The 25269-nt window shown below is 46.1% G+C and overlaps 2 protein-coding genes across 7 annotated transcripts; both read left to right on the top strand.

Annotated features, from left to right (window-relative positions):
• Positions 1 to 1445: 1445 nt before the first annotated feature.
• Positions 1446 to 18151, top strand: LOC147190159 (melanopsin-A-like). Of its 4 annotated transcripts, XM_086137838.1 has the most exons (13): positions 1446 to 1533; positions 6182 to 6287; positions 7335 to 7802; positions 9540 to 9676; positions 10228 to 10361; positions 11709 to 11912; positions 12785 to 12956; positions 13094 to 13255; positions 13456 to 13563; positions 13890 to 14061; positions 14189 to 14293; positions 15520 to 15591; positions 16861 to 18151. In XM_086137838.1, exons 3-13 carry the CDS (start codon positions 7689 to 7691, stop codon positions 17059 to 17061), a joined length of 1581 nt encoding a protein of 526 aa, XP_085993964.1. In that variant the 5' UTR covers positions 1446 to 1533; positions 6182 to 6287; positions 7335 to 7688; the 3' UTR covers positions 17062 to 18151. The 4 variants fall into 4 exon arrangements, with proteins under 4 accessions (XP_085993964.1, XP_085993966.1, XP_085993965.1 ...); XM_086137840.1 differs by having other exon boundaries at positions 6182 to 7802; positions 13962 to 14061; XM_086137839.1 differs by having other exon boundaries at positions 6182 to 7802; positions 13959 to 14061.
• On the top strand, positions 17091 to 25242 carry ldb3b (LIM domain binding 3b). 3 transcript variants are annotated; one of them, XM_086137845.1, is made up of 10 exons: positions 17091 to 18434; positions 19527 to 19737; positions 21733 to 21884; positions 21998 to 22073; positions 23257 to 23279; positions 23562 to 23759; positions 23906 to 23929; positions 24234 to 24403; positions 24505 to 24541; positions 24664 to 25242. In XM_086137845.1, exons 2-10 carry the CDS (start codon positions 19642 to 19644, stop codon positions 24758 to 24760), a joined length of 873 nt encoding a protein of 290 aa, XP_085993971.1. In that variant the 5' UTR covers positions 17091 to 18434; positions 19527 to 19641; the 3' UTR covers positions 24761 to 25242. The 3 variants fall into 3 exon arrangements, with proteins under 3 accessions (XP_085993971.1, XP_085993970.1, XP_085993972.1); XM_086137844.1 differs by having other exon boundaries at positions 19463 to 19737; XM_086137846.1 differs by lacking the exon at positions 23906 to 23929 and having other exon boundaries at positions 17093 to 18434; positions 19463 to 19737.
• Positions 25243 to 25269: the final 27 nt, after the last annotated feature.

Below are 25269 nucleotides of genomic sequence, written 5' to 3'. Positions count from 1 at the left end.
ATTTGCAACCTTAGCCAGTGTTTGAAACCAGAACCCAGCCTTGAAGCAGTTATTTGAAACCCTACCAGGCAGGAACTCAAAACCCTAATGTCAGACACTCATGCTTGTTTAAAAGTCTAAACCGGTCTTAAAACCCGAACTTGAAATCTTAACCAGCGTTTGAAACCCTCACCCATGACTTGAAGCCCTCATTTTAATCCCAACCTTCGTCTAACAATAACCAGGGGCGCCTTCCCCAGCTTTGAGACTCGAACCTTTGTTTCAAACCGTAACCTGGGCTGCAAACGCCAAGCGTAAGGAATCCACCCTTCATCCGCACATCCCAATTCATGGTGCGCTCATGCATCCGTCAGACTTTTGCACTCCATCCCAGCAGCATCGTCAGTACGCTCCCTGCCTCCTCCCTCGTCCGTCTTGCCGTCTCGCTGGCTGGTTCCGTCACGCCAAGAACGGAGGCGCACGTGCGCGGGTGCTCACGTGCGGCGAGGTGGTAGACAGCCGCTCACGCGCTCTAAAAATAGCCAAGCCAGAGGAGGAGACCAGACCGGCATTAAATAGAAACCGCCGGGCTATTTTGAGCTCGGCGTCCCCGTGCTGCAATCTCGGACGTGACTTCCCTGTTAAAAAAATAAATCAGACTCCCATTTCCGTCCCCGTGCATGCATGCATGTGCGTGCAACTTTTTCTTCTGATGAATGAACGTGAGCATGCAAGGAGACAACTCCGTCACCATAACAACCGTTTCTTGCCTTTCGGAGAGGAGTCCTCGCACTCGGATACTCTTTGGTCTACGGCGTGCATCTGCGCACGTTGAGTATCTTGTTCCCTTTGAGCTGTCTCATCTCTTCTCCTCTTAATAATCTGCCGTTTTTCCTGCGTATCAACTGGTACACGCCACACATTTAGAATCACAAGAGAAACCACCCCCTCGAAAATGTTTGTCTGATTGCCTTCAAATGCTGTCCCACGAGCATCCGATTTTTAATTGGGTGCTACCCGAGCGCAGCTTTTGTCAAATCTCAGTTAGGCGCTACGCCCGACTGTACATTTTGACAATACTGCGCCCCGAGTGCACCTTTATCCAATCTTAATAACGTCGCTCCCCGAGTGCGTGTTTTTGTCGAATTGTCTCACGCTGCTACCCGAGCGCACGTCTTCATCAAATTGTCTTTGTACGCTGCTACCGGAGCGCACCCTTTTTTTTTTTTTTTTGGTCAAGTCTCAATTTGCTGCTTTCCGAGTTAGTCTCTTTGTCTATATGAAATCTTGTTCTCCACTTGCTGACCGAGAGATGGATGGCAAAGATTCGAACGCAGGCTTACGCTGTCGGCAAGCAAAAAAATAAGTCGCTGTAAGACTTATGATCATGAAAGCGTTTGATTCTGGCTGGCTCGCAGCAGCGGCTGATCACTAAGTTGTTTTTCTTTGGTTCTCTGACGTGTTAGCCGTCCGTCTGACCCGCGATGGTGCTCCTGAGTCTTCCCAAAGTCTTCTGGAGTGACTGTCCCATCAGAAGAAGTCACCCGAAAGGCGGTAAGCCAACCTTCAACCCGACGATGTCGCTTCTTTCCCCTCTGAGTGGCACTCCCGAAACATGAACCCTGGCTCGGAATCTTCATTTCAAACCCGATCTTGATATGGATCATTTTGCAAAACAAATGTGCCTTCTCAGACATGTTTATCGCTACTAAAAAGCACCCTTGATGAGCATTAGGGATTTTACAAGCACATTAGACCCGATGATTTGTTTTATTGGCCGCATTTTGGACAGTGGCTGAGAGGCTCTCGTCACGCTAATAGAGACAAAACCACTCTTGAAACGAGACGGCAGACGTTTGACTTTCAAAGCGGCACGTCGTCATCTGCTTCCATCTCGGCCGACAAGGTGAACAATCCTCGCGGCTGTATGAGCTCACGCGCTCGCCGCCCGGACAAACGGCATCCGGAGTGTCTGCGGGACGTACTTGTTGTATGTGTCACAAGGCAGCCAGGTTGAAGTTGCTCGCGGAACTTTTAAAGGCAGCCATGTGATGTGAAATCAATCGATGGATCTGGTCAGATGATTAGAAACAGCTGTCAGGGTCGTACAGAAGCGAAGTCAGCTATGCCTGGAAATATGACTTGAAGCCTGGCCCTGACTTGGAGGAGCTCAGAGGGGTTAGGTGGGGCGAAACCATTTAAAGATTTGAAAACCAACAACAGGATCTTAACTCAAAAAGGAGCCAGTGAAGGGATGCCAGAGTAGGAGGTCTGTGCTCCCTCTTACGAGTTCCAGTCAAGAGGTGAGGAGCAGCATTCTGAAACAACTGGAAAGGCTCAATGGAGGATTGGCTGATTCCAAAGCAAAGTGCATAACAGTCGTCCAATAATCAAGGGTTAATATGTCACCTTCACCCACTCGCTCTGTCCATCAGCACTTGAAATGTGTTTGATGAAGAGTGACTCGAGAACTTCGGTTTCTGACTCGGAAAAACCTCGCTTGCCTTTGCCTTCTGCGTCTCTTGTTGTGTTTGTTTTTCTTCCCCCTCCGCCCACTTGTCTTTCCTTATTAATCGTATCAAAGATTGCATTAGCATTAGATTTGCATATTATTTTTTCCCTCTCGCTTGAATCCCCCCCCCCCCACCCCCCTTCCATCATAAAAGACAACAGGGTTACAAGCCCAGAGAAAAGCTTGGGATTGTATAACCTCTGTGTGTGTGTGGATATACTGTGTATATATATATATATATATATATATAAAATAATGCATACGGTGTACGTACTCGATGCATGAGGCATTTGCAAAGGCAGAGCGTTGTTTAGGACAACGTTGTGACTGTAAATTGTGTATTGAAAGTGCACACTTGAAATGAAAACCCTTGCGGTGGCGTGGGCTCTGCTTTGCCGCTGTGATTTGTTCTGTACATTTGCACAAATGATCCCTTGTAAATCTTTCGCTCCGGCTTGTAATCTGCTTCTGTTATGCAACGTGTAACAAGGTCAGGCTCAATGTGAACACAAAGGAAGTGCAGTACCTGGAATAAGGGGGTTACATGTCAACCCCAACTTGAATATGACACTTGGGGTGATTTTTAATGGGTTGTGCAAATGTGGCGTGAAATTTGATGGAACGACACTGCTTCTTCTATCCAGCCATCACTTGTAAAAGAGGAGCCACAAAACAAGGCAGAATTCATATTGGGTCTTTTTTTTTGCCCCCCGTCCATGTGTGCGTGTGTGTGTGTGTGTGTGTGTGTGTGTGTGTGTGTGTGTGTGTGTGTGTGTGTGTGTCGGAGGAGGACAGCAGGTCGGACATGGGACGTCCAGATGGCAGAAAGCGAGAAAAGACTAACGAGGGTTGAGACACGCGACACGAGGAGGCGAGCGGTGGAATCAAGGGGTTAAAGGGATTAGCGCCATCGGAGACGAAGGAATTAATGAATGTTAATATGGGATTGAGTCCATGCCAAGATTAGGCGTGCGTGCACCATCTGATGATAGCCAATTAAAAAAAAAAAGTTTGGCCTTCATAAACTGATGGATTGAGCAAACCAGCGGCTAACCAGTCAACCGGTTGACTAATGACCGACTGACTGACTGACTAAGTGACCAAGCCAACCAATCAAGCACCTCACCAGTAAGCACCAACCATGGCAACTCACTAAGTAACCAACTAACTAAAAAAAAAATTCCAACTTCCCCAACAAAACATGTACTCCAATTAAAGCAAAAGGGGACTTATGCTAAGTGGCTATGCTAATCAACAGCTGTCAATCAACAGTGGTCATTATTCTCTTTGTAAGGTCCGCCATTAGCTGATGTTCGTGGTGCCACATCTTGTCAGTATTCATTCGTCTTCTACTTCATTGGAATGGCGGCTCCCGCATGCCTGCGGAGCAGCAAATGTTGTTAGGTGGAGAAACAAAGACGAGTCGGTAACAAGTAAAGCAGAATGGGGGGGGGGGGATTGTAAAGCGAAAGAGAGAAGGCAGAGGTGATAATGAGGCAGTGACATCAGTTCCGACGTCTTCGCCATCAGGCTGCAGTTGCTCGCCGGCTGTAAGCACAGCTCAGGGGGCATTTTCGCTGTGGAGCGCCGTAAGGCAAGTTGATTGGGGTCAGGTTCGCTTTTCATCCGAGATGCGTCGTCACACGGCTCCGTTCATTGGCCCCCCCCCCGAATGCGGGGACGTCAGCCACTACAACAAAAACAAACCAAAACAAAGCTGATGTTTCCACTCCTCATCTTGAAATATTTTTTTCCTTTTGTTTTTGTCACTGAGCAAGCGGCGCATGTCCGGAGCCGCGCTTGTCCGTCCCATCAGGACACCATGTTCCCATCAGGCCTGCTCCTTGCCTATCGACCAATCGGCTTTCTCCAGCGACTCGTGTCGCGTCCAGATGTGCTTCGTCTCCTCTTGTCAGTTTGCGCATATACTTATGCTTGGTCTTTTTTTTTTTTTTTCCAACTCCTACTCCCCTGTCTCGATTCTTCTGCTTCCCTGCATTCGGGTCCGCCTTTACATGACAGTGTTTATACTTGTAGAATAGGGTGCTGTTTTTCATCATTAGGTATGCACACCCCCCCCCCCCCCAAAAAAAGGTTTTTAGTGGGGCTGGATGAGCCGAAGGAACATTTTAAAACACTTCAATGAGAAATATTGACTATGTGGAACCCCACCCCCCAATAAATCAAAGTCCTTATTTCACTCCGTCATAAGCACAGCTGATTCTCATGTTGACATTGTGCATATTTTGAAGCATCTTTGCCTGATATTCTGCACCTTCTCCAGGTACACCGGCCTCCTCTTAAATTCCCCAAAATAAGGATGCTCGGTTCAGTAAAGTGTCAAAATTGTCCTGAAGTGTAAATCTAAGTGTGAACATCTCGGCCGCGGACAGCTGGGATGAGCTCCAGCGCGCCTTCATTAGACCTGAAAAAAATCAATCAGCATCCAACATAAGAAGTGATCATTTCTTTGCAAGCGAGTAAACAACAAGGAGGTTAAATAATCCCCCCCTGCCACCCTCGGCCACCTGACAATTGACCCCACTCTCTAGTGACATGATTTGCATGAAGGACTGGTAGGCGGGCCTCGCTGACATGTCACCTTGCGGTTCACAAGTGTTTTTGCTTGGCTTCACTTCTTGGCAACCTCTCACGCGGCACAAAGCTGCAGGAGAGCTCGCCGAGAATGTCTTTCCACGTGACCTCCGCTTGTACCCTGCATATCCGAGACATAGAGTACCATAAGGACGTTTATATTTCCTGTTACGTCAGCAAATGGATTGCTCTTGTAACTTCTGCGAAAGACCACAAGCGTCCACTTGATCGCCGTGTAATTCCTCAATCGGGGCCAGTGAGCGTGAAGTACACCGCGTTCAAAAGAAAGGGCGGAAAGAAAATAGATTTCGATACAAACTCCAAACCAAAAGGTGGCAGTAGTGTACACCTAAAGTAAACATAGTAGTAGTAGAAGGAGTTGCTAAGTGGCGGCATTGGCGATGACGTAGTCGGGCAGGTGCGCCAAATTCAACATGGAGGCCATTGACGTCTTGAAGGTAACAAAGATGAGTTTGCTGAAAGAAATGCTCTGCTTTTGAGGCCGATATAAACGTCGCTAGCACAACGCAGTAACTTTTCTGGCGTCGCCATTGGGAATGACATCACATAGTTGCACCGTGATTGGCTTGTCTCACGTCGTCTTGGAAATCTTTGTGGGGAATGTCCCCGTTTGCCCGAGCGCCGTCGGGCCGAGGGCAGAAAGCGCACCGCTTTGGTCAACTTGACTGTAAACGAAATGGACGTGGCAGTCAGCTGAGTCGCTGCTTCGGGCCGTTGCCGCCACTATCCTAAATTTTCTCCCTTGGGTTCACTTGTGATGACATGAATGGCCAATTGACAAGCGCCGCACCTCCTGGACACGTCCAACCCAAAAGTGGAGCGCTTACAATTTGTTCCACCCATAAAAAAAGCACAGTAAACGTTTGTTTTGTATTTTTTCTTTAAAAAACAAAAACAAAAGAAACAATGGACCAGATCGGGAGACGTGCTGGTGTCACAAAGGCTGTTCTTGTTTCCAACAGATGTGATCCTCTTAAATGAATGCCAACCACCGCTCGGCATCATGGGAGAGCAACTTGTGTCCCAAAATGTGTTGCTCGGATTTATGTATTTGTTTTGTTTGTTTGTTTCAAGGTGCCATGAGTGATTGAAGGTGTTCCTCAGGGTGGTGGCTGGGAGGCAGATGGATGTGAGGCCACGCAAAGGTCAAGGGGCCGCAAAAGATTCCGGATGTATTCCTGTGAGTGATGCGAGCATCCCCCTCCCCCCGCCTACAGTCTACAGTCCCAATTTCTTTTTCGTAGCGTCCGAGAGGCGCTCTGCCGGGCACGCTCTGAGAGTTAGAGCGCATTATGAAGAATTAGTCTGTATTTGGGCGCATTAGCCCTGCGTTATTGGTGGAAATTGAACACGCAGGCATGCGACCGGGAAGTGGATTTTAGCACAGTTAACCAGGTTTTAGATTCGCTTTTTTTTTTTGTTGTAAAAATGCCCTTAAAAAAGAAATTAATTCTTTTTTCCAAATTCATTTTTTGTACTTTCATGTCATTAATGTATTTAACTTTTATTTGTATTTTTTCATAAATATACAGTTATTAAATATTTAGTTATTTGTGTACTTATAATAATAATAACAACAGATTTTTCCCATTGGGACCAGTCCCATTTCTGAGAACGCGTCTGATGGAATGCGGCGTTGCGTAAATAGTGAAGTGGATGTCAGGGTCGGGGGGTTAAGTTGTCATTTGTGGGTGAGAATCCCGATTGATGGTGGAGGTCAGATGCGATAAAAGGCCGACCGGCGATGAAGCGCAGATCCGATTGGGTCCGCGGTTCCGATTCCTCTCATCCCTGTGGGGGGTTTTGACACCGTGCCATTAGTTCCAATTTATCTTCCTGCTGCCGGCAGCTTAAATGTCATCTCGGATCTGCCGAGTGCAAGCGCCTTGGCGGCGTAAACTGCCAAGATGCGAAGACAAAGAGACATGTTGCATTATGGGAAAGAATGCACCCACCGGCCACTTCATTAGGTACACCGGCACCGACTCATGGCAAGCGGCAATCAAGTCGTGCCAGCCCGTTGGCATACGTTGCGTTAATTAGGCCTTGCTGGATTTTTTTAAATGGAGCACTCAGCTCAGTTGTATTTAGACAAAATATAAATGTTTCAACACAAAAAAAACGAATGCGTTTTCCAATTATTAATTTTTTCTCTTAATACTGTATTGTATTTTTATGTGCGCGCGTGTGTGTGTGTGTGTGTTTGCGCGTGTGTGATGTATCGCAGCTGAGATCACCGTTAAAGATGAAAAGCTGGAAAGCGGTGTTAAAAAAACAACAACAGCAGACCTACTGACACAGTGCTGAGAAATACGTGAATGTGGGATTGAATGCCGCACAGTGAGAGAGGAAAAAATAAAAGAGCGCGCGAGACGCACAACTCCATCCTCTCCCCACACCCTCTCACCCCCCCCCTTCAACGCTCCCAGCATCAACCCATGCAGTCACACTTTGGACTCCACTGCTGCGCGCTCACTATGAACGCGTCGTGCTTGCTTCGCCCTCCTCTCAGCTGAGACTTTTACGGACATGCAGCGTGTGAGTGAGTGTGTGTGGGTGTGTGTGTGAGCGCAGCGGAGGAATGGACTCCCGGCTGCTGACCGGACCCGGCATGGCCACGCCAGAGCCCGCGTGGAACGTGAGCTCCATCGGTCCGCTGCACCGGCTCCTGGAGCTGGTCCCGCTCACCACCGCCGTGAGTAAAGCAGCCACACACGGGATGGCGAGGGACAGAACCAAAAAATGTTTTTTCATTCATAAATTCATACGAGCAAGTGGGTGCGACTGAATGAATGAATGCATGCATACATGAATGACAAAATCCCTCCAATCCTCCCCTGCCGTCATTCACAAGCATCCCGAATGGACGCAGTGACTTGTTTCTCTTGTAGTGGTGCGAGGTGGTCTGAAAGTGAAGCAAAAGCAGCTGTGGTGGGTGTAGGCATGAGACAAAAAAAAAAAAAAAGCCCCTCAGGATTTCAGTCTGCCAGGACGCATTTTATGTCCCCCAGCATCGCAGTGAGCTCAACTCGGTTTGTTTATGTGCTGCTGTGGCACCGAAAAGCTGACGAGAAAGTGCATTCAAGCAGCAGCAGCAGGGTGGATGTTTTGCTTTTTGACTCCTACAAGCATCAGATCCCCCCCGCCTTTCCCAACTCTGAGCCCCCTCCCCATCGCCTCATCCTCCTCCTCACTCTGGAGGAAAGTCCTCTCTTTTTTTTTCTTTTTTTGTCAGGAAGCAAGCTGCTCTGCATAATCGACTCACTGAGTGACTGCTGTCATGGTGGAAAGTTGGGATGGAGAAGTGGTATCCCTCTGGGGAGGGAACGGGGGGGGCACCATCACATGGGGTTCTCCTCGCACTTTTCATTTCAAGAGAACATGAGTCACACCTGTGTTATCGAAAGGAAACCAGACCCGGGACCGATATTTTCAGTGGTTTATGACATTGTGTATCGATTCAAAGGTTCACTGGCCTTGTAATTTGTAATTAAATCCATTTTTTCATTGAATTAAAAAGGTGTTTTTTTTTTTTTACCTCCATCGTTACCAAAAGTCCTATTAGTTAGGTTTTTCCCCCCCTACTATAATTTGTTAATTAGCGCATCGCAGCTTTTAAAGCGGGTACTTTGCGTGCCTCGATTTACGTCCGTTTATGGCCACCATACCTTCCCTTGGAAGTATTCCGCCTGGTTTAGTGCCTTTTAATGATGCTAAAATCACGGAATAATTTATGACGTTTTAGCTGAAACTCGCCACGAGGTAAAGGGAGGAATGGTCTGAGATCACCATGTCTTATGATTTATGATGTTCTTGGTTGAGTGCTTCAGGGATATCCCAGTTGTATTGTCATGCATTGACTGCCTGTTATCACTGCGCCGCAAATGTTGGTTTACGGGCTTTCAAGATTTGTTGTTTTTTAATACTCCAATATCAAGATCCTCACTTAAAACTGTATCTTCCCAAACTAACTCCACATCAAGATTTGGGGGGTTTGTTTGGCGGCGGCGTGTTGTCATGATTGGGTGACTCTGATTGGAAAAAAAAAACCCAAATATAAAAAATGCTTTGCCATGGCAACAAGTTAGGCGAGTCCCTCGCCATCATTACGACTTCCTATTTCGCATTTGGCGTTACGCTCCATTTTGCATTATCGGCGCTAATGAAATTGGGCCAGTGAGTGTGCACTTTTTTTTAATTATGAGGGACATTGTCCTGGCAAAGTGGATTCCATTGCCATTACCTTGGGCCGCTCTTGCCGCTGCTTTATTTTTTTAATGTTTATGTTATTATTTTAACAAGCGAGTCGCTTTTATTTGATTCAATTGACTTGTTTATTTGATTGAGTTCACTCTAGCCCCTGTTTGATTGGAATCTGGAATTCTGTCGTCATAATGCCACTTTTTGTTGTCGTCGTTGTCGTTGTTGCCAGGGCGCCGTGGCTCCAAGCCACCTGTTTCCAACGGTGGACGTCCCGGACCACGCGCACTACACCATCGGGGTGGTCATCCTGTTCGTGGGCATCACAGGCATTCTGGGCAACTTTCTGGTCATATATGCTTTCTGCAGGTCCAGATCTTCCTTTTTTTGATTTACAAAGAATTACAACAGTGCAGATACTGTATGCATTTGTGGTTGGATGTGTTTATTGTGTAAATGGATTTTTTGTGGACTTATTGATATATTTATTTGTACACTTTGCTTTTTTAGGCCATTTATTTATTTTCTTTGTGGTTTTATTTTTGCTTTCTCAACTAGTTTTTTGCACCTTATTTTTGTTTTATTTTGTTTTTTTTTCATTGTATTTATGTAGTTTATATTTATTTTTACTTTTATTTGATTTTGTTAGTATTTGTGGTATTTTATTTTTTTAGTTTTTTTTCTTTGTTTTCATTTTTTTCACCGTTATTCATTTGATCATATATTGTTTACTTTTATTTCATAGCTTTTTTGGAGGGGATGTATTTGCCGTTTTTGTTATTTATTTCACTTTTTTTTTAAATATATTTTTTTGTATTATAGTGTCTGTGATCTATTTCAACTTTGCGCCCACTTTCTTCCGCCCCGTACGTAGTGTCGGCGGCGAATGACGAACTGACAAAGTCCTAATCTACTCGCAGAAGCCGAAGCCTGCGGACGCCGTCCAACATCTTCATCATCAACTTGGCCGTCACCGACTTCTTCATGTGTCTGACTCAGGCGCCCGTCTTCTTCGTCACCAGCATGCACAAGAGGTGGATCTTCGGCAAGAGAGGTAGCCTCGTCGCGAATCGCCAAGTCATATGCGCGCCGGCGTTGTTTTGCTCGCCGCCTTATCGAGCGTGAACCGCCGTTAACATTCCGCCGGCGTCGCGCGCGCCGCCATCATCGCTTACTCCTGGCAAAGCGGCTGAAGGACGTCTCTTCCTGCCCGATTCCATCACCCGGCGTGTTGAAAAATGTGTGTGTGTGTCCCAGCGGGAGTGTAGAACGGGACGATCCGCTGATCAAACAGTGATAGTCGGCAGAGAGCCTGTTTTCCTTCAGGAGTTGTCCTGACCTTCATGAAAAGGGTCGATCATTGCCACCACCTCACCGATGTCGATGGGGAGGGGATCATTTTTTTGAGTCAAGAAAAGAAAAAGGCTTGAAAAGAAAGCGGTACATTCCCTCGCCCACCAAAGACCCAAGATGATTAAAGAGATTGCAACCCCCCCCCCCCCCCAACAACTCCCCTTCATCTTGTCAATCCTTTTTTCTTTTCTTTTCATCCTGTTAATTATGGATTGACAACACACAGGTACAAGCGGGACCTGGAGATACAAATTAAGTCAGTTCCACGACTACATAATCTGTTTTGCTCGGTGTCATTGGCGGGTGTTGTTGTTTTTCGGGATGAATTTGATTCCCTTTTTTTTTTTTTGTGTGTGTGTCGCTGTTGTCCACTTTGCTGCCACTCTCCAACTTCTCCCTGTGCATGTGTGTCTGTTGTGAGCGAGCGTGCGAGTGCCCGTGAGAGAGTGCGTTTGTGCAGGAGAGTGACTGCCAACATGTTTGATAGTTTGCTTTTGAAATAAATATGCAAGGCCTGAGGATACGGTAGCTGATTAGGCCGTGATTGGCTGATTTTGTCCGAACGTGTGTGTGTGTGTGTGAGGGTCATCCATTAGAAGCATGTCAGGCGTCTTCATGCATAATGGATCGACTTGATCAAGTCAATCAGGAGGTATGTTTGCAGCCCTGCAACGGCTGAATGACAACGTGCGCGTTGCATTTATTACAGCGGGGAAAAGTCAATATTTGAAACCCCGTTCTCGGTCCATCCTTTGGTTTTTCTTTCAACCGCTCATGCAACCGAGGCCCCTTCGTGTTTGCTCACAATCACCCATCCCGTACGTTATTACGATTCGGCCATCTCCAGGCCTCCTTCAAAAACAAGACGTTTTCGTGATGTAACCACAATTCCTTCCGACTTCTGTGTTCTTGTGAATCTCTGAACCACTTTTTAGTTGAATTTCGGATGGCAGCTTCACATTTGTGTTCCGCCGCCTGCGATGTTTTTGACGTAAAACGTTTTTTTTTTTTTTTGTCACTTCCGTTTCCCTTGTTTGTCGTGGCGCAGGCTGCGAGTTGTACGCCTTCTGCGGCGCCCTCTTTGGCATCTGCAGCATGATGACGCTGATGGTGATCGCGGTGGATCGCTACGTGGTGATCACGCGGCCCTTGGCCTCGCTGGGGGCCATGTCTCGCAGGAAAGCGCTGAGCATCGTGGCGGTGGCCTGGCTGTACTCCATGGGCTGGAGCTTGCCGCCCTTCTTCGGCTGGAGTGAGTGCAAACTTCCGTTTGTGTGTGCGGACGTGCACGCGGACGTGCACTCGTGCGTGCGTGCGTGCGTCTCCAATGTGCCAGCCTCCTTTGCCGTGTGTCAACACGTCAGTCACAAGTGCAAAAGCAATTAGGTGATATCGCGCCCAGAGGGTTTACCTTACTTCACACCGATGCTGTCTTGTTTTTTTTCCCCCCGGGGCTGCTTAACTCTACAGGCTGTCCAACACACACACACACGAGTGAGGGAAAATTGCTGTTTTTTGTCTTTGCCCCTCCACATTTTCTCTACAGATGGCACTTCGATGCAAGCACAATAAAACGGATGTTTATTAATGCTCGGAAACACGGTGAAAAATTCCCTTAATTGCTGGTAATAGACACACTCGCACAGGCGGCCGAGTTTTGAGCGGTGCTGAGCAAAAATAAAAGAAAAATAAACAAAAAAAACTCTTGTGATGATGTGAGAAAGCAGAGGTAGACAGACAAAAATAAGGGGATAAAAAAAAGAGCCTTAAGAAGGACAATCTGAACGGTAATTTACCTTGTGTTATATGAAAAAGTGCTAGTCTACAGACAGGACAATGAGGGGACCACAGACAAATATGAATTTAGTCACTGCTGTCTCTAAATATGATGAATTTTTTAAAAAATTGTCAAAAAAAAGTTCAATCGGAACATGGTAACTTCCTGTGTTATTTTGCGATCATACACAGACAGAAAGTCAGAGGACCAAGGGCAGAGCTGTGGGGAATGTCAAACATTAATTTTGTCACAGTGCTGTATCGAAATGAAAGTTGGCAACTCCCTCACTGTCGCACACACCCTCAACACACTTCATGAGTATGGATAGTATGTACCGTACGTTCCAGGTGCTTACGTTCCGGAGGGTCTCATGACGTCGTGTTCGTGGGACTACATGACGTTCACGCCGGCCGTGCGCTCCTATACCATGCTGCTTTTCACCTTCGTCTTCTTCATCCCGCTGATCGTCATCGTCTTCTGCTATTGCTGCATTTTCCGGGCCATCCGACACACCACCCGGTCGGTATAACTCAGTCACTGAGAAACAGTAGTGGGAAGTAACAAAGTGCAAGTACTGTACTTAATCGTAGAGCATGAGTACTTTAACCAGCTCTGCTGCTAAAGCTAAAATGCGAAACGCCGATGATGCTGGGCAGGGCCTTCGAAAAGATCAACTGTGAGGGCACCAGGGAGTCGGCCAAGAGGTTCCACAAGATGAAGAGCGAGTGGAAGATGGCCAAAATCGCATTGATTGTTATCCTGCTGTTCATCATCTCCTGGGCCCCCTACTCTTGCACCGCGCTCACCGCTTTCGCCGGGTAGGTGTGAGCGTCACACAGCAACACAGCGCGTCACTGTCTTAAGGGTATGTTTTAATATTATTTTTAATACCATTTTTTTTCCCAATCATTGAATGAAATAATGACATATTTTGTGGCTTTCTGTTAATGATCTCAACTGATGACCTTTTCATTTTCTCTTTTTATCCTTCATCTCCTGAATTTGTTTTTCGATTTAGGTATGCAGACCTGCTGACCCCGTACATGAATTCTGTCCCGGCAGTGATCGCCAAAGCGTCGGCCATCCACAACCCCATCATTTACGCAATCACTCACCCCAAGTACAGGTAGGACGAACACCAAGGGGATGCATGTAATGTTATTGCACAACCAAATTTGTGTAATTTCGTATTTTTATTATAAAATGAACCCCACAGCTGTCGCTTTCTGTAGGCGTAAAAAGCTGGATGGGAGAGGATTAAGACATTCAATCTTGAATACAGCTGAGCTTGAAATACTTTTCTTCTTTGAAATTTAGTGTCAAACATAATAGTGTGCCACCGTCCAGTGGCCGACAGTGGAATGCTACCCGAAATAAACAGGAGGGAGAATTGAATGCAAAAAATTCTAGATGTCGAGAATATTTCCCAGCATGAAGACGTGGATGTGGTAGGTCTGCAATCAGCCGCTATGTGCCCTACCTGGGTGCGCTGCTGTGTGTGCGCGTGCACGACCGCTTCAGCAGCAGCAGCTTCCAGTCCACCCGCCGCTCCACCCTCACCAGCCAGTCGGAGAGCAATCGCCACTGCAAGCCTGCCCAATCTTCCCAGTCGGACAGCGAATCGGTGAGTGCCGCTCGCGTGTCTTTATGGGATGTCCGCGTTGTACCCCGTTGAGCCGCACCACGCCTCGCTCTCGGTTCCCACCGCTCAGTGAGCCGGCGCCTCATTAACCATCGCCTTTCCCCTTTAGGCCCGCTTCTCTGACATGGACGACGACGCTTCCCTCCGAGCGCCTGTGAACCATCAGGCGCCCTGTGATATCAGACATCCGCGACGTTCCAGCCAGAGGTTAAAGGTAATCGGTTTGAAGCAATGTTAAAATCGGTGTGGACATGCGAGTCTCCTCGTTCGCCTCCAAAAAGTCTTTTGTCTGCAGTCGCCACATCAATAAACACAAGAGAACCACTTTCATCGGCAGCTTTACTTGCCGACTGAATTCGGAAGTGTTTCGGGCAACTTTATGTGCTCCAGTTCTGCCAAATGCAATTTGGATGGTGCTTTCCAGTGCAGATGGACAATGACCCAAAGCATACCGCCGAAGCAAGTGCAGAGTTTTGGAGGGGAAAGAGGTGGGAATGTTTTGTCGTGGCCAAGTCAATCGCCTGACCTGAATCCAATTGATGCATTGCATTCCATCTGCTGAACGGCCGCAATTGATGGGGAAAACGCTCCAGGCAACAACAAGCAGGCTCCGAATGGCAAAATTATGATGCGGTGTTGGGTGTGGCCGAACCAATAAAAAAAAAACAAGTCATCACATTGGTTGGCCTGACTAAAAATGAAAAAGACCTGCTGACTCAAGACAGAAAGTTCTTTTGATCAAGTAGGTCACATGCTTTGGGTCTCCATCACATGTTTGAATGGGTGCTGCGCTGCGGCCTTTGGAATCGGCAACCTCTCGGGGCCCGTCACATGCCGCTTTCTTTCAATGTGGGACACATGGGAGCATTTCCGTCTCTTCACGTAATCATTTTAGTACAGCCAAACCAGGCGCGCACACACAGTGGCCAGTTTCCCTGAGACCTCCATTACAGCGGGTCCAAAGAGTAATCCAGTAATCTGCGAGTTTCAGGCTTAATCCACAACTCGCATCCCACCACCCCCTCAACTCACTTATCAGACCAAGAAAACAGGTGACGGTTGATAATGTTGTCTGTTTGACCTCTGAGCCCTCCCCCCATCTCGTATTCTACCATCTGTAGTATTCGAGAGCATCAGTAATCTCGAATCTCGGCGCTTTGATTTTTCTGTGATGATCCCGCCTCGCCACTGAGTTACAGGCACTAATTTGGCAGCCCAATCTTTTCTTCTCTATTTAATTCATTGTAGTTCAGTCAAAAACATTTTGCAAATGTGTTTTTGAAAATATATACTTTTAACTCTCATTTTAGATTTTTATATCATAATTTTTTTCAAAATTATGACGTGACAGTCATACATTTTTTTTTTCTTTTCATGACAAAAGTGCTGTCACTTTTTTCCTATTGGTATGTAACCTCCCGCACGTTTTCCTGTGCGCAGTGTGAGACGGAAGCCGAGGACATCTCCATGTCGGACCTTGGCCTCCTGGCCAAGAGTCGCCTCCCCGCCAGTGTAAGCTTTTTCCTGACCTTTGGTGTCATTTTAAGTTTGCCAATCAGAAAATGGTGTGATGATTACATTTATGAAACCTTCAACTTGAAAAGGGAAGCATTGTGAGTGCTACATTTTTAAAAATGTAGTTGAACATTTTTTACTTTTGAACCACAATACAGTGGGATGTGTTTTTATTAAAATGTTTTTTTTGTTTGTTTTTTACAGCAGACCATTTAATTTCCATGTCAATATATATGCCTGGCCGATGAAATAAAAATAAAGAGCCTTCAGCGGGCAGCAACTGGCCCCCGGGCCAAATTTTGGACCCCCTGCATTTAGCCGCCGCTGTTTTTCTTCCCACATCTAAGCGACTTTGACCTTTCCAATGAATGAAATCCCAACCTTTTGTCCAAATAATCCAATCAAAAGCACGCTCACTCCTCAAATAGAAAGGAGCGACTTTGATTGATGTAAAAAGGGGCTTCTGGTTCTGCTCTGATCGAAAGGCGATCTGTTCATCAGTGTGACCAATCAATGCGGCCATCATCTGTGACCACTTCCATGTCCTCTGACACCCACACACAATGGTCACTTATCCATCTACGCACACCATAATTTTCATTCTTGCGCACACTCTTCATAATATTCTACTTGATGAAACATAATAGAGCAAAATTTCAGAGCATCGATAGAAGTTGTTGTGCATGTTTGTGCATCGTGATGAATGAATTGCAGCTCTTTGTGCTGTGCACGACCTGGCCACCACGGGCAGTATAGTACAGTAGCCGTGGCCCGATATTAGATTATTGATAACGTGAGCAGAAATATCGCGGAAGCTCAGTATTAAAATTGCAGCTCTAAAATGTATTTTTTTCCCCTAATATGTGGGTGAATAAAACCATTTTTTTCCTATTCAGTCTATTTTTAAAACAAAATATAGATTATTTGATACATTAAGAATCCTATACCGTGTTAAATGAATAAATACATCTTAACATTATTCTTCTTTGTTAATCACAATCTCTCAATAGTGGTGGGCTATTTTTTTAGAACAGACCCGTGGGCTACTCATGTTGTCCTTGGGGCTAACAAATATCTGCTGGCACAGACGCACTTTAATCAACAGTGTCCAAAAGGCGTTTGTGAAAGTACGCTGGAGTTTGCACTTTGTGTGTAACTGCTCACCCCGCCCCTCAACAACACTAAACAACAACAACAAAAAAGTAAATAATTTTTTCAAGTATTTTTTGCATTTCATAATGAAAAATATCTCATTGCTTTTACCAGCTGTCTCGAGCAGCGGACGAGTTTGGCCCACAGCTCATCTGCAGGCCGACGGCCGCCAGTATCTTCGTCACGTCCATATCCAGCCCTTCCATACTACACAGCCCCCGCGGTTTCCATGGCAACCACAGCAAAAGCTTCAGCCCTCTCGCCAAGGCGTCACTGGACATCGCACGACTGGACGCGCCCTCGGCAACAGCGTGAGCGCCATCAGACGGACAGACACGTGTGTAAATGTGGATTTTTTTTCTCCCACCAAATAGCAGCATGCTAACTGCTAAAAAAAATGCTAATTTAAAGCTCCAGCACGCACTGTTGCCCAGTCATGAATCATCCGGTATGTACTGAATGTCGTGGGCATACAAATGCTGTTTTTTTCCACTGAACGACGACAGATAAGTCGGGTCCAACTGATTTAATCGGCTGATCTTAGCACTTTTAAAATCGGCGGAAATCTGCCAATTTATTTATTTTACTTTATTGCTGATTGTTGTTGTTGTTTTTTTACACATTAATATATTGCAACATAAGAAAAAGATGACATTGAAATATTGCTCCCCCAAAAATTGTCCAATGTTTGGGAGGTTCCGGAGCAAGCACACGGTGCACACTGTTCCTCTCCTGTGATTGGTGTGCGAAAAATTGCATCAGGCATTCGTGATAATCGCCAGCTGGCACATAAGTAAACAGAACAACTAAAAATAATCCAATCGAAAAAATTCAAAAATAAATCAACGGGCACATGGACATGCACAATGAACGTGTCCTACAGATAATAATAATAATAATTGCGCCTGTCAGTCACGATCTCTGCCACATAAGCACAATTTTCTGATGAAATGACTATTAGAGGATTTATTAAATACAGAACACATGCACAGTATGTACACACACACACACACACACACACACACAACACACGTATCCATCCGTTGGCATATTCCTTGTTTCTGAATGTATAGATAATTGGGGACATTAACTGTAAATATGATATGACGGATCATAGAAAGTGTACATTGTGCACCCCCAAAGTCCCGTTTTGTTTCTTCTTTGTCCAAAGATGTTGTCTCCGATGGTTGTTTTTATTTATTTTTCTAAATAAATTTGTTGCTACGTTGTGTAAGAAAATGTGGCGGGTAGAAGAGAGTTGCGTTGATTCAGATAGTGTTTGCGTCGCTATGTTGCGAGTGTCTGCAAGACGCGACAGAACACTTTGATTCGCTCCTCTTTCATCGATAACTGCTTCAAACAACAAAGTGTATGCAAAAAATGTCGTTAAGATTGCATGACTGTGTCTGATGTGTTGTGTTGTATTATTTTGTCATTTTATGTTAACTGTTCTGTTGATGGCGGCGCGGGTACCCGCAGCGGCTCCTCTCTCTCTCTCTCTCTCTCTCTCTCTCTCTCCTGCGGTTGAGAGGAAAGAAATGTCATCTGTGCTGAGCACATTTGACAATAACGTTGACAATGATAAAATGAAACATTGAGACAAACGACGACGACGATGACGACGGCTTCTTCCCCTGCTGCACTTGAGACAAGACAGTCTGCCTGTGTAACTGTGGCGCCCTCTGCAGGTAAGAGATTACACCTCAGAGCACTAAACACTCATCTTAAAAGTTTTTTTCAGAATTGCTAATGCATTGAATCCGTCATTCAATGTTCGTAGGACAACAGATATAACTGCTCATATTAATAAGATTCGACTCTTTGTTTTTATTTGTGGTTTCATACTGCATAATGCCCTAAAGTCCCATATAAAAAACACACACATGCGCCCACAAAAATAAATAATTGTAAATATAGGCTGCGATAATGCAACATGTCACCACCTTGATCCTCCAGCCTTTGTTACTGTTATTTTTAGCACTGCACGCGTTCACGTGGCACCTACACGTTATATTGATACTCTTATTTTCTTTCCTGACGCCACTGAAAAAAAAATGGTGGGCGCGTTAAATCCTCTTCGCGCTTCCTTTTTGTTTTATCTTCTAGTTTTGTAGATTAGCAGATCGTGACGCGCGCTCTCACGTTGTTTGTTTACAGCCGTCCTGTGCCTGCTAATTGAATTCCGTCCCCCCCCCCTGTTTTATTAGATTGTGTGTGTGTGTGTGTGTGTGTGTACACAGTCTAATAAGACAATAGTTGTGTAATTTCTTTTTTCAGAGCATCCCTAACTACTAGGTAAAAGCAAGTTGAATCTGTTGACGCAGGCTGCTTTGTCCCTCTCCCCAGACATTTATTTGCATTAATGCAAATCAAAGCTAAAGCTGAGAGAGAGAGAGAGAGAATGTGTGGCAGTAAGACGGCGAGTCTATATTGGCTGCAAGTGCTTGGGCACTGAGGCATTCTAGGGGCTTCTGGTTACAAACCTTATAAGGGGCCACACACACACACACACACTCGTGGCCCTTGTTTGCTATTCTTAGGCTTGTCGCTCACAGCCAGCCTGGTGCCCTCAAATTCATCTACATTGTTCATATTTGGATTATTTATATTATAATCCCCCGCCCAAAAGTTTGCAATATTTCGGTTCTGATGGTGAAATTGACGCGAGGTGACAAGTTTTTCGGTGTGGCCTGTGTATATTTGTGTGTCATGACAGCGTCTGAACCCCCCGCCCATCCCCTTTGCGCCGCCCCACCAATGTTGGGGATCTGCACGTCCAGGCCCCCAATGTGAGAAGCAGCAGCAGAGGACCGAGGGGAGGGTGCTGCACGCAACACCAGCAGGTCCAGCGCGGAGAGCCAGGACGCGAGCGAGCGAGAGTTTCCAGAAGCCGACATGAGCACGTACACGGTGACGCTGAACGGCCCGGCACCGTGGGGCTTCCGGCTGCAGGGCGGGAAGGACTTCAACATGCCCCTCACCATCTCCAGGGTAAGAGCGGCGCTAAAATGCACCCCGACCCCCCAAAAATAGACAAAAAATGCCATCACGCGTACATTTTGACCCCTCGGGTCTTGTTGGATTTGACAAAGCCTTTCAGTTTTGTGAGCCACTGAGAAGTAGTGTGGGCCAACTCCAATGTTCTTATATTGGGTTAGGATTTGCCATGACTTTGCCGTCCAAAATCAACTCAAGGGGATTTTTTTGCGCGGACTTTTCTAGAGCAATCATGATTTCTCCCGCTTATTTGTTTTTACAGATTGCTTGTCCATTTTGGCATCTTGCCAAATATTTAACTGTTGGTTTTGATGACACATGACTCTTCCACTAAGGTCATCATCTTGAGTTTCATCGGTCGGATCAAGTCTCGGTTCTCTAAAAAAGAAAAGAATAAAAAGAATAGAATGCGCAGTAAGGTTCAATGTAATATTTCATGAAAAATGAACAAACAGTCTTTGATTTTTTAAAATTATTTTAGCTGGATTGGTTTTCACCAGTCATGCCATAAACCACATCAAAATCATGCATTAAAAATAATAAATAATAAATTCATTAAATTAATATATAGTTGATCAACTTCCTTCTTGACAGCTGAAGCACAATGACATTCCAAATCTTCTACCAACCTCAAAATTAGAAAAGAAAACATTGTTAAAATAAAAATGAAAATGCCTGAAAAAAAAACGGAAGAAACCTTAATTGAAACGAGGTCTTCTGATTGCAAAACGAACTGAGAGTAGGTACAATTAGTGTTTCTGTTTTTCTTGATGAATATCTCATATGTGCATGTTTTTATTTCAATATTTGCTGTATGTCAGTACAGAAGAAAGATGATCAAACTTTACTTCATTCCACAAAAACTTGCACGCGACAAACTCCATATATTACAAAAAAACTCAAACTAATACGAAAACTAATGACAACTAAAATGAAGCAAATAAAAACTAAGTCGTTCTACAAACTAATTACAACTAGCCAAGTGTAAAAAAAAAAAAAAAAGTCAGAATGAAAGCATGAAATCTCCCAAACTATTCTAATCTTGGTTGTAGACCCACCCAGCAATTGCTCACAAACTATGCTACAGATAATCTAATCTATAGACGACCATTTTGGTTACTTGTTGGCAACGTCAAGTCTTTTGGACCCGTCTTGTGTACATTATCATCAAAATGATGCTTGTTTTTAAATGATGGCTAACGAGGACTCAATAGGAGACTGTTTTGGTGGTGGTGGTGGTGGGGGGGGGGGGTCCTTTGGTCCCTGGCAGGACGTTTGGTGTATTTACAGCTTCCCCTTTAAATAGCGTTGGGAAGGCGAGGTGGTTAGGGGTGGGGGGGGGGCACTCACCTATCCTGGGGTCATCAGCGAGGATCTTTGGCTCCTCCATAAGTGGAAAAGTTTGCATGGAAATTCTCCGAGTTATAAAAGCTCCATTGTTCCCTGATCCCGGTTTCGCTGGCGGCAGGCGCGGGCTTCTAGATATATATTAGGAAACAATTTCTTTCCTCCTCAAAAAAGAGAAGTGTCTTTAAAATCATTTACAAATACATTACTTACATTTGCAAAAAAAAACGAAAAAACACACCCAACTTTTTCCCCCATGTATTTAAAAGGATTTAATTGCTCGGAAATGACGGTATAATGTCAAATGTTGATGCGAGGAGGAAATCCGATTGCTGAATGTAAACAGAACTTGAGACAAGAGTGAATGTCAGCGGCAGGTGTGTGCATGCGAGCGCCTCTGCGGAGGGTCACTCGTCCGCAAGCATCAACGGCCTGGCATATTTTTAACTCTTTAACGAGTCTCCTGTAAATTTAGACCCCATACTCTGTGAGGCGCTCTTGCCTTAAAGGGCCAGCAAAAATAATAACAACCGCAACAATAACTGAGTTTTTAACATTCTTGACTTGGGGGCAGTTCAAACAAATGACTGTTCCACAAACTTTTTTTGTATGCGCTTGCTGATATGTGCCTTCTTTTTTCAGATAACGCCCGGCAGCAAGGCGTCGGGAGGCCTCCTGGCGCAGGGCGACATCATCTCGGCCATCGACGGCGTCAGCACTGACGGCCTGACGCACTTGGAGGCCCAGAACAGGATCAAGTTGGCCACCAGCAGACTCGTGCTCAGCATGCACAAGTAAACCGTGCGCCAAACGTTCCCATTCGATCCATACAAGTCCCCCCCCCCCACCCCAATAAATAAATAAATACATTTAAAATGTACAAATAAATGTATTGTTGAACGATCAGGTCGAGACGTCCTGGGCCCGTCCCCACAGCCACCCCCAGGATGGACTCCCCCATGCCTGTCATCCCCCACCAGAAGGTATGGACGCACACACACAAGACAAATGTGAACATATTCTTCTTCTTATTATTATTATGATTATTATTATTAAGCATACAAACAAGCCTCATACAGTATTCTCTATGCAGCTTCTGTGTTGCCTTTGCTGCCTACCCGTGGTACGTTTTAGAAGTGCAGCAATGAATAAGTGCTAAATGAAATAATGGGGGGAGGAAAAAAAACACTAGTAGGTTACCTAACTTTTATCCCACTCTACGCTAACATCAACAAAACACCCCCGCCCCCGAATTAAAAAAACAAACAAAAACTAAACAAAACCAACAAAAGCTAATACGGTGCAGGCGGCTCCCAAACGCATCAAAATATGGGCTCGCAATGCAAGATAAAAAACCTTTCAACTTAACAGGAAAAAAACCCCATAACTAACGAGGTAGCGACTAAGCAGTAGCAGTGATTTGTTGACAATATCTGGTTGTTGCGACCTCCCCCCCTGAAAAAAAATCCAAATTTGAATTGTGGTAAAACTAATGGCAGGCACTCATGAGAAGTTGGTATTGTTTGAATTAGGGTTAGATTAGGCTTCAAAAAAGATCAGGGTAAGGCAACAGATGATGGCGGGATGTTGCAATGGCAACCTTCAAAAGCATCCATAAGGTCACTGTTCACGCTGACCTGTCGGCACTTCTTAGCATTCGCCTATCAGTGGACGGGTGGTGCCACTGATAAGTCAGGTGTCGCGGGCACGTGCTTGACTAGGACGCCGCTATCAAACCTGACGCAGACCCCTCATTGGACGAGGCCGGGGCAGCTGGCGGAATGTTCCGAGCCTGTCACGCATCATCAGCAGCATCATCATCTTTGGCCGGAGATAGGGTGTCCCTGCGCGCGTGTGTGTGTGTGATAGGTGCACTCATGACATAAGCGGATCAGGTGGTGTGCGTTAGTGCAGGTATTTGAAGCTATTCCTGGCCATTTTTGCCCCCCACCCCCAGACTCCCCGCCCTCTGTCTGTGCCATGTGATAGAGAGCCCCCTGCTCTTGTCACTCACACTCAGGCATGCCAAAGGGGGGTGAGCCGAGGGGGATGACGCCAATGATGATTGAGGATTACGACATATTTGATCGTTTCATTGCGCAATTCATTGAGTCACCAGTGTCTCTAATTTCTCTTTCTTTATTTCTGTGTATGTGTGTGATGTAGGTCATCGCCAACACACCTGCAAAGTCGGTATTCGCTCTTAACATGCATAAATGTGCATGAAGTATGCAGTGCCAGGAAAGGTGTGATGTGAATTATACCCAATTATAGAGCGTAACAACATTGCATGCGTGTCTGAATGTGTGTTGTGTTGTCAGAGACTCAACATTTTCTGGGTATTTTATATTCTCGTTTTGGCCCTCAAACAGCAGACTAAGTGCATGAGCAGCTGTGTGGAATTTTCCTTTGGAAATGAAAGCAACAGCGCCCCCTCTGTGTGTGACTTGTGTAACTCTTTTGCGGGCCAGCGTGGAGTACACCCCCAGCTTCAACCCCATCGCCCTGAAGGACTCTGCCCTGTCCACCCACAAGCCCATCGAGGTGCGCGGCCCCGGCGGCAAGGCCACCATCGTGCACGCGCAGTACAACACGCCCATCAGCATGTACTCGCAGGACGCCATCATGGATGCCATCGCTGGGCAGTCGCAGGCCAAAGGTCATGAAGGGTGAGCTCGCCCCCCCCCCCCCCACCGCCGCCCCCTCTCCCGCACCCTCTTCGTCAAAGCTATGTGTGGTGTCACCCACTTTGCTCTTGCTCATTCCATCCCTCCCTCCTCATCCTCATCCCGCCGCCGCCTGGTCGTGACCTCAGTGAGGAGGCGGGATCCCCCCTGGCGTGAGTACCATCCCACCCCATGAAAACACTTAAGGGGGGCATCTTATGCAAGACAACAAAAAAAAAAAAAATCTAAAAATTTAAATGAACTTTTTAATAGCTCGACTTAAATGATGCCGGTGTGTGTAGCCCAGAAAAATTGTCTCTCCATTTTCGGAATGTGACTCTTCCTAATTGTGTGTGTGGGGCGTGGGGATGCCTAATATGTCTCCTTTAAGACAGCTCCATACATTGCTACTTGTTTCCCGCTCCCGCTTGTCTTGTAAGCGCAAATACTTAATTGGTGCATGTGTTGTGCGTCAAGCGCGGTGCTGCCCATGAAGGACCCCGTGGTTGACTGCGCCTCGCCCGTCTACCAAGCTGTCATCAGGCCCAGCGACAACTCCCTGGACTTGTCCGAGTGGGCTCGCCGTGCCGCCAACCTGCAGTCCAAAAGCTTCAGGATGCTGGCGCACGTCACCGGAACCGAATACAGTCAGTCTGGGAGGGGAAAAAAAAAGGGGGGGGGAATGCTATTTTTCAAATGATGCGTGCTCATATGCAATCTTACCAAATCCTCTCGTCTGCCCACAAAGTGCAAGACCCAAATGAGGAAGCTCTGCAGAAATCGAGGTAAGCTCCGCTTTGAGGGGTGGGAGTAGACCCCCCCCCCACCCCTAGGCCCACTCCAGCTGTTGTGAAAGCACAACCTCCCCATGTTCTTCCTGTGGCCCCCGCATGTCACCCTGACGCAGAGAGAAGTTTGAGTCGGAGATGCGCGGTCCTCGCTTCGCCAAGCTGAGGAAATGGCACCACGGCTTGTCAGCACAGATCCTCAACGTCCAGAATTAAAGTCAACAAGAAGCTAGTGGGAGGAGGGAAGGACGCAAACACGGAAAAGAAAGACCGGGGACAGGGAGTACTACCTAAACACACAGCAAATCACCGAATAAGCAGGAGGAGGAATGTGAATGAGTGTCGCTTGTCGAATGGCAACGTGTCTGCGTGAGAACGCCTCCGTATTGATCAACTGTGCACCGGGTCGACTGTATACAGTATATATAGAGTAGGTACAGTCCATGTATGTGTTACGCGTGTCGTGTCTGCTGCCGAGATCTGCATACAGTATTGTGTTTCCTCCGTGCTCAAGTGACGTGTGCAAAAAAAGAACACGCGTACGCTCGGTCCTCATTCGCAAACATGCGGCACGTTGTTTCCAACACACACACGTACTCGCACACGCGTGATGCTTGGACGTGCACACGAAGGCAATTATGTAAAAATGCACTAAAAATACACTGATGTCAATGTGAATAAATGTTTTCCAAAAATGACTCCCTGAATATCGCTTGCAATTCTAT

The sequence above is a fragment of the Hippocampus guttulatus genome, chromosome 19 (genome assembly GCF_054856545.1).
Source record: "Hippocampus guttulatus isolate MCC_2025c chromosome 19, RoL_Hgut_1.0, whole genome shotgun sequence".
NCBI classification, from domain to species: domain Eukaryota; kingdom Metazoa; phylum Chordata; class Actinopteri; order Syngnathiformes; family Syngnathidae; genus Hippocampus; species Hippocampus guttulatus.
The sequence above is the reverse complement of the archived record's forward strand: the minus strand, read 5'-3'. Positions and strand labels throughout refer to the sequence as shown.

Bases quoted from the DNA above. Each gene is read 5' to 3' on its own strand.
- ldb3b (XM_086137845.1), top strand. From the start codon at position 19,642: ATGAGCACGTACACGGTGACGCTGAACGGCCCGGCACCGTGGGGCTTC. The intron at 21,885-21,997 runs GTAAACCGTGCG...TTGAACGATCAG, and splicing joins CTCGTGCTCAGCATGCACAA to GTCGAGACGTCCTGGGCCCG. The intron at 23,930-24,233 runs GTGAGTACCATC...TTGTGCGTCAAG, and splicing joins GAGGCGGGATCCCCCCTGGC to CGCGGTGCTGCCCATGAAGG.
- LOC147190159 (XM_086137838.1), top strand. From the start codon at position 7,689: ATGGACTCCCGGCTGCTGACCGGACCCGGCATGGCCACGCCAGAGCCC. The intron at 7,803-9,539 runs GTGAGTAAAGCA...CGTTGTTGCCAG, and splicing joins TGGTCCCGCTCACCACCGCC to GGCGCCGTGGCTCCAAGCCA. The intron at 10,362-11,708 runs GTAGCCTCGTCG...GTCGTGGCGCAG, and splicing joins GTGGATCTTCGGCAAGAGAG to GCTGCGAGTTGTACGCCTTC.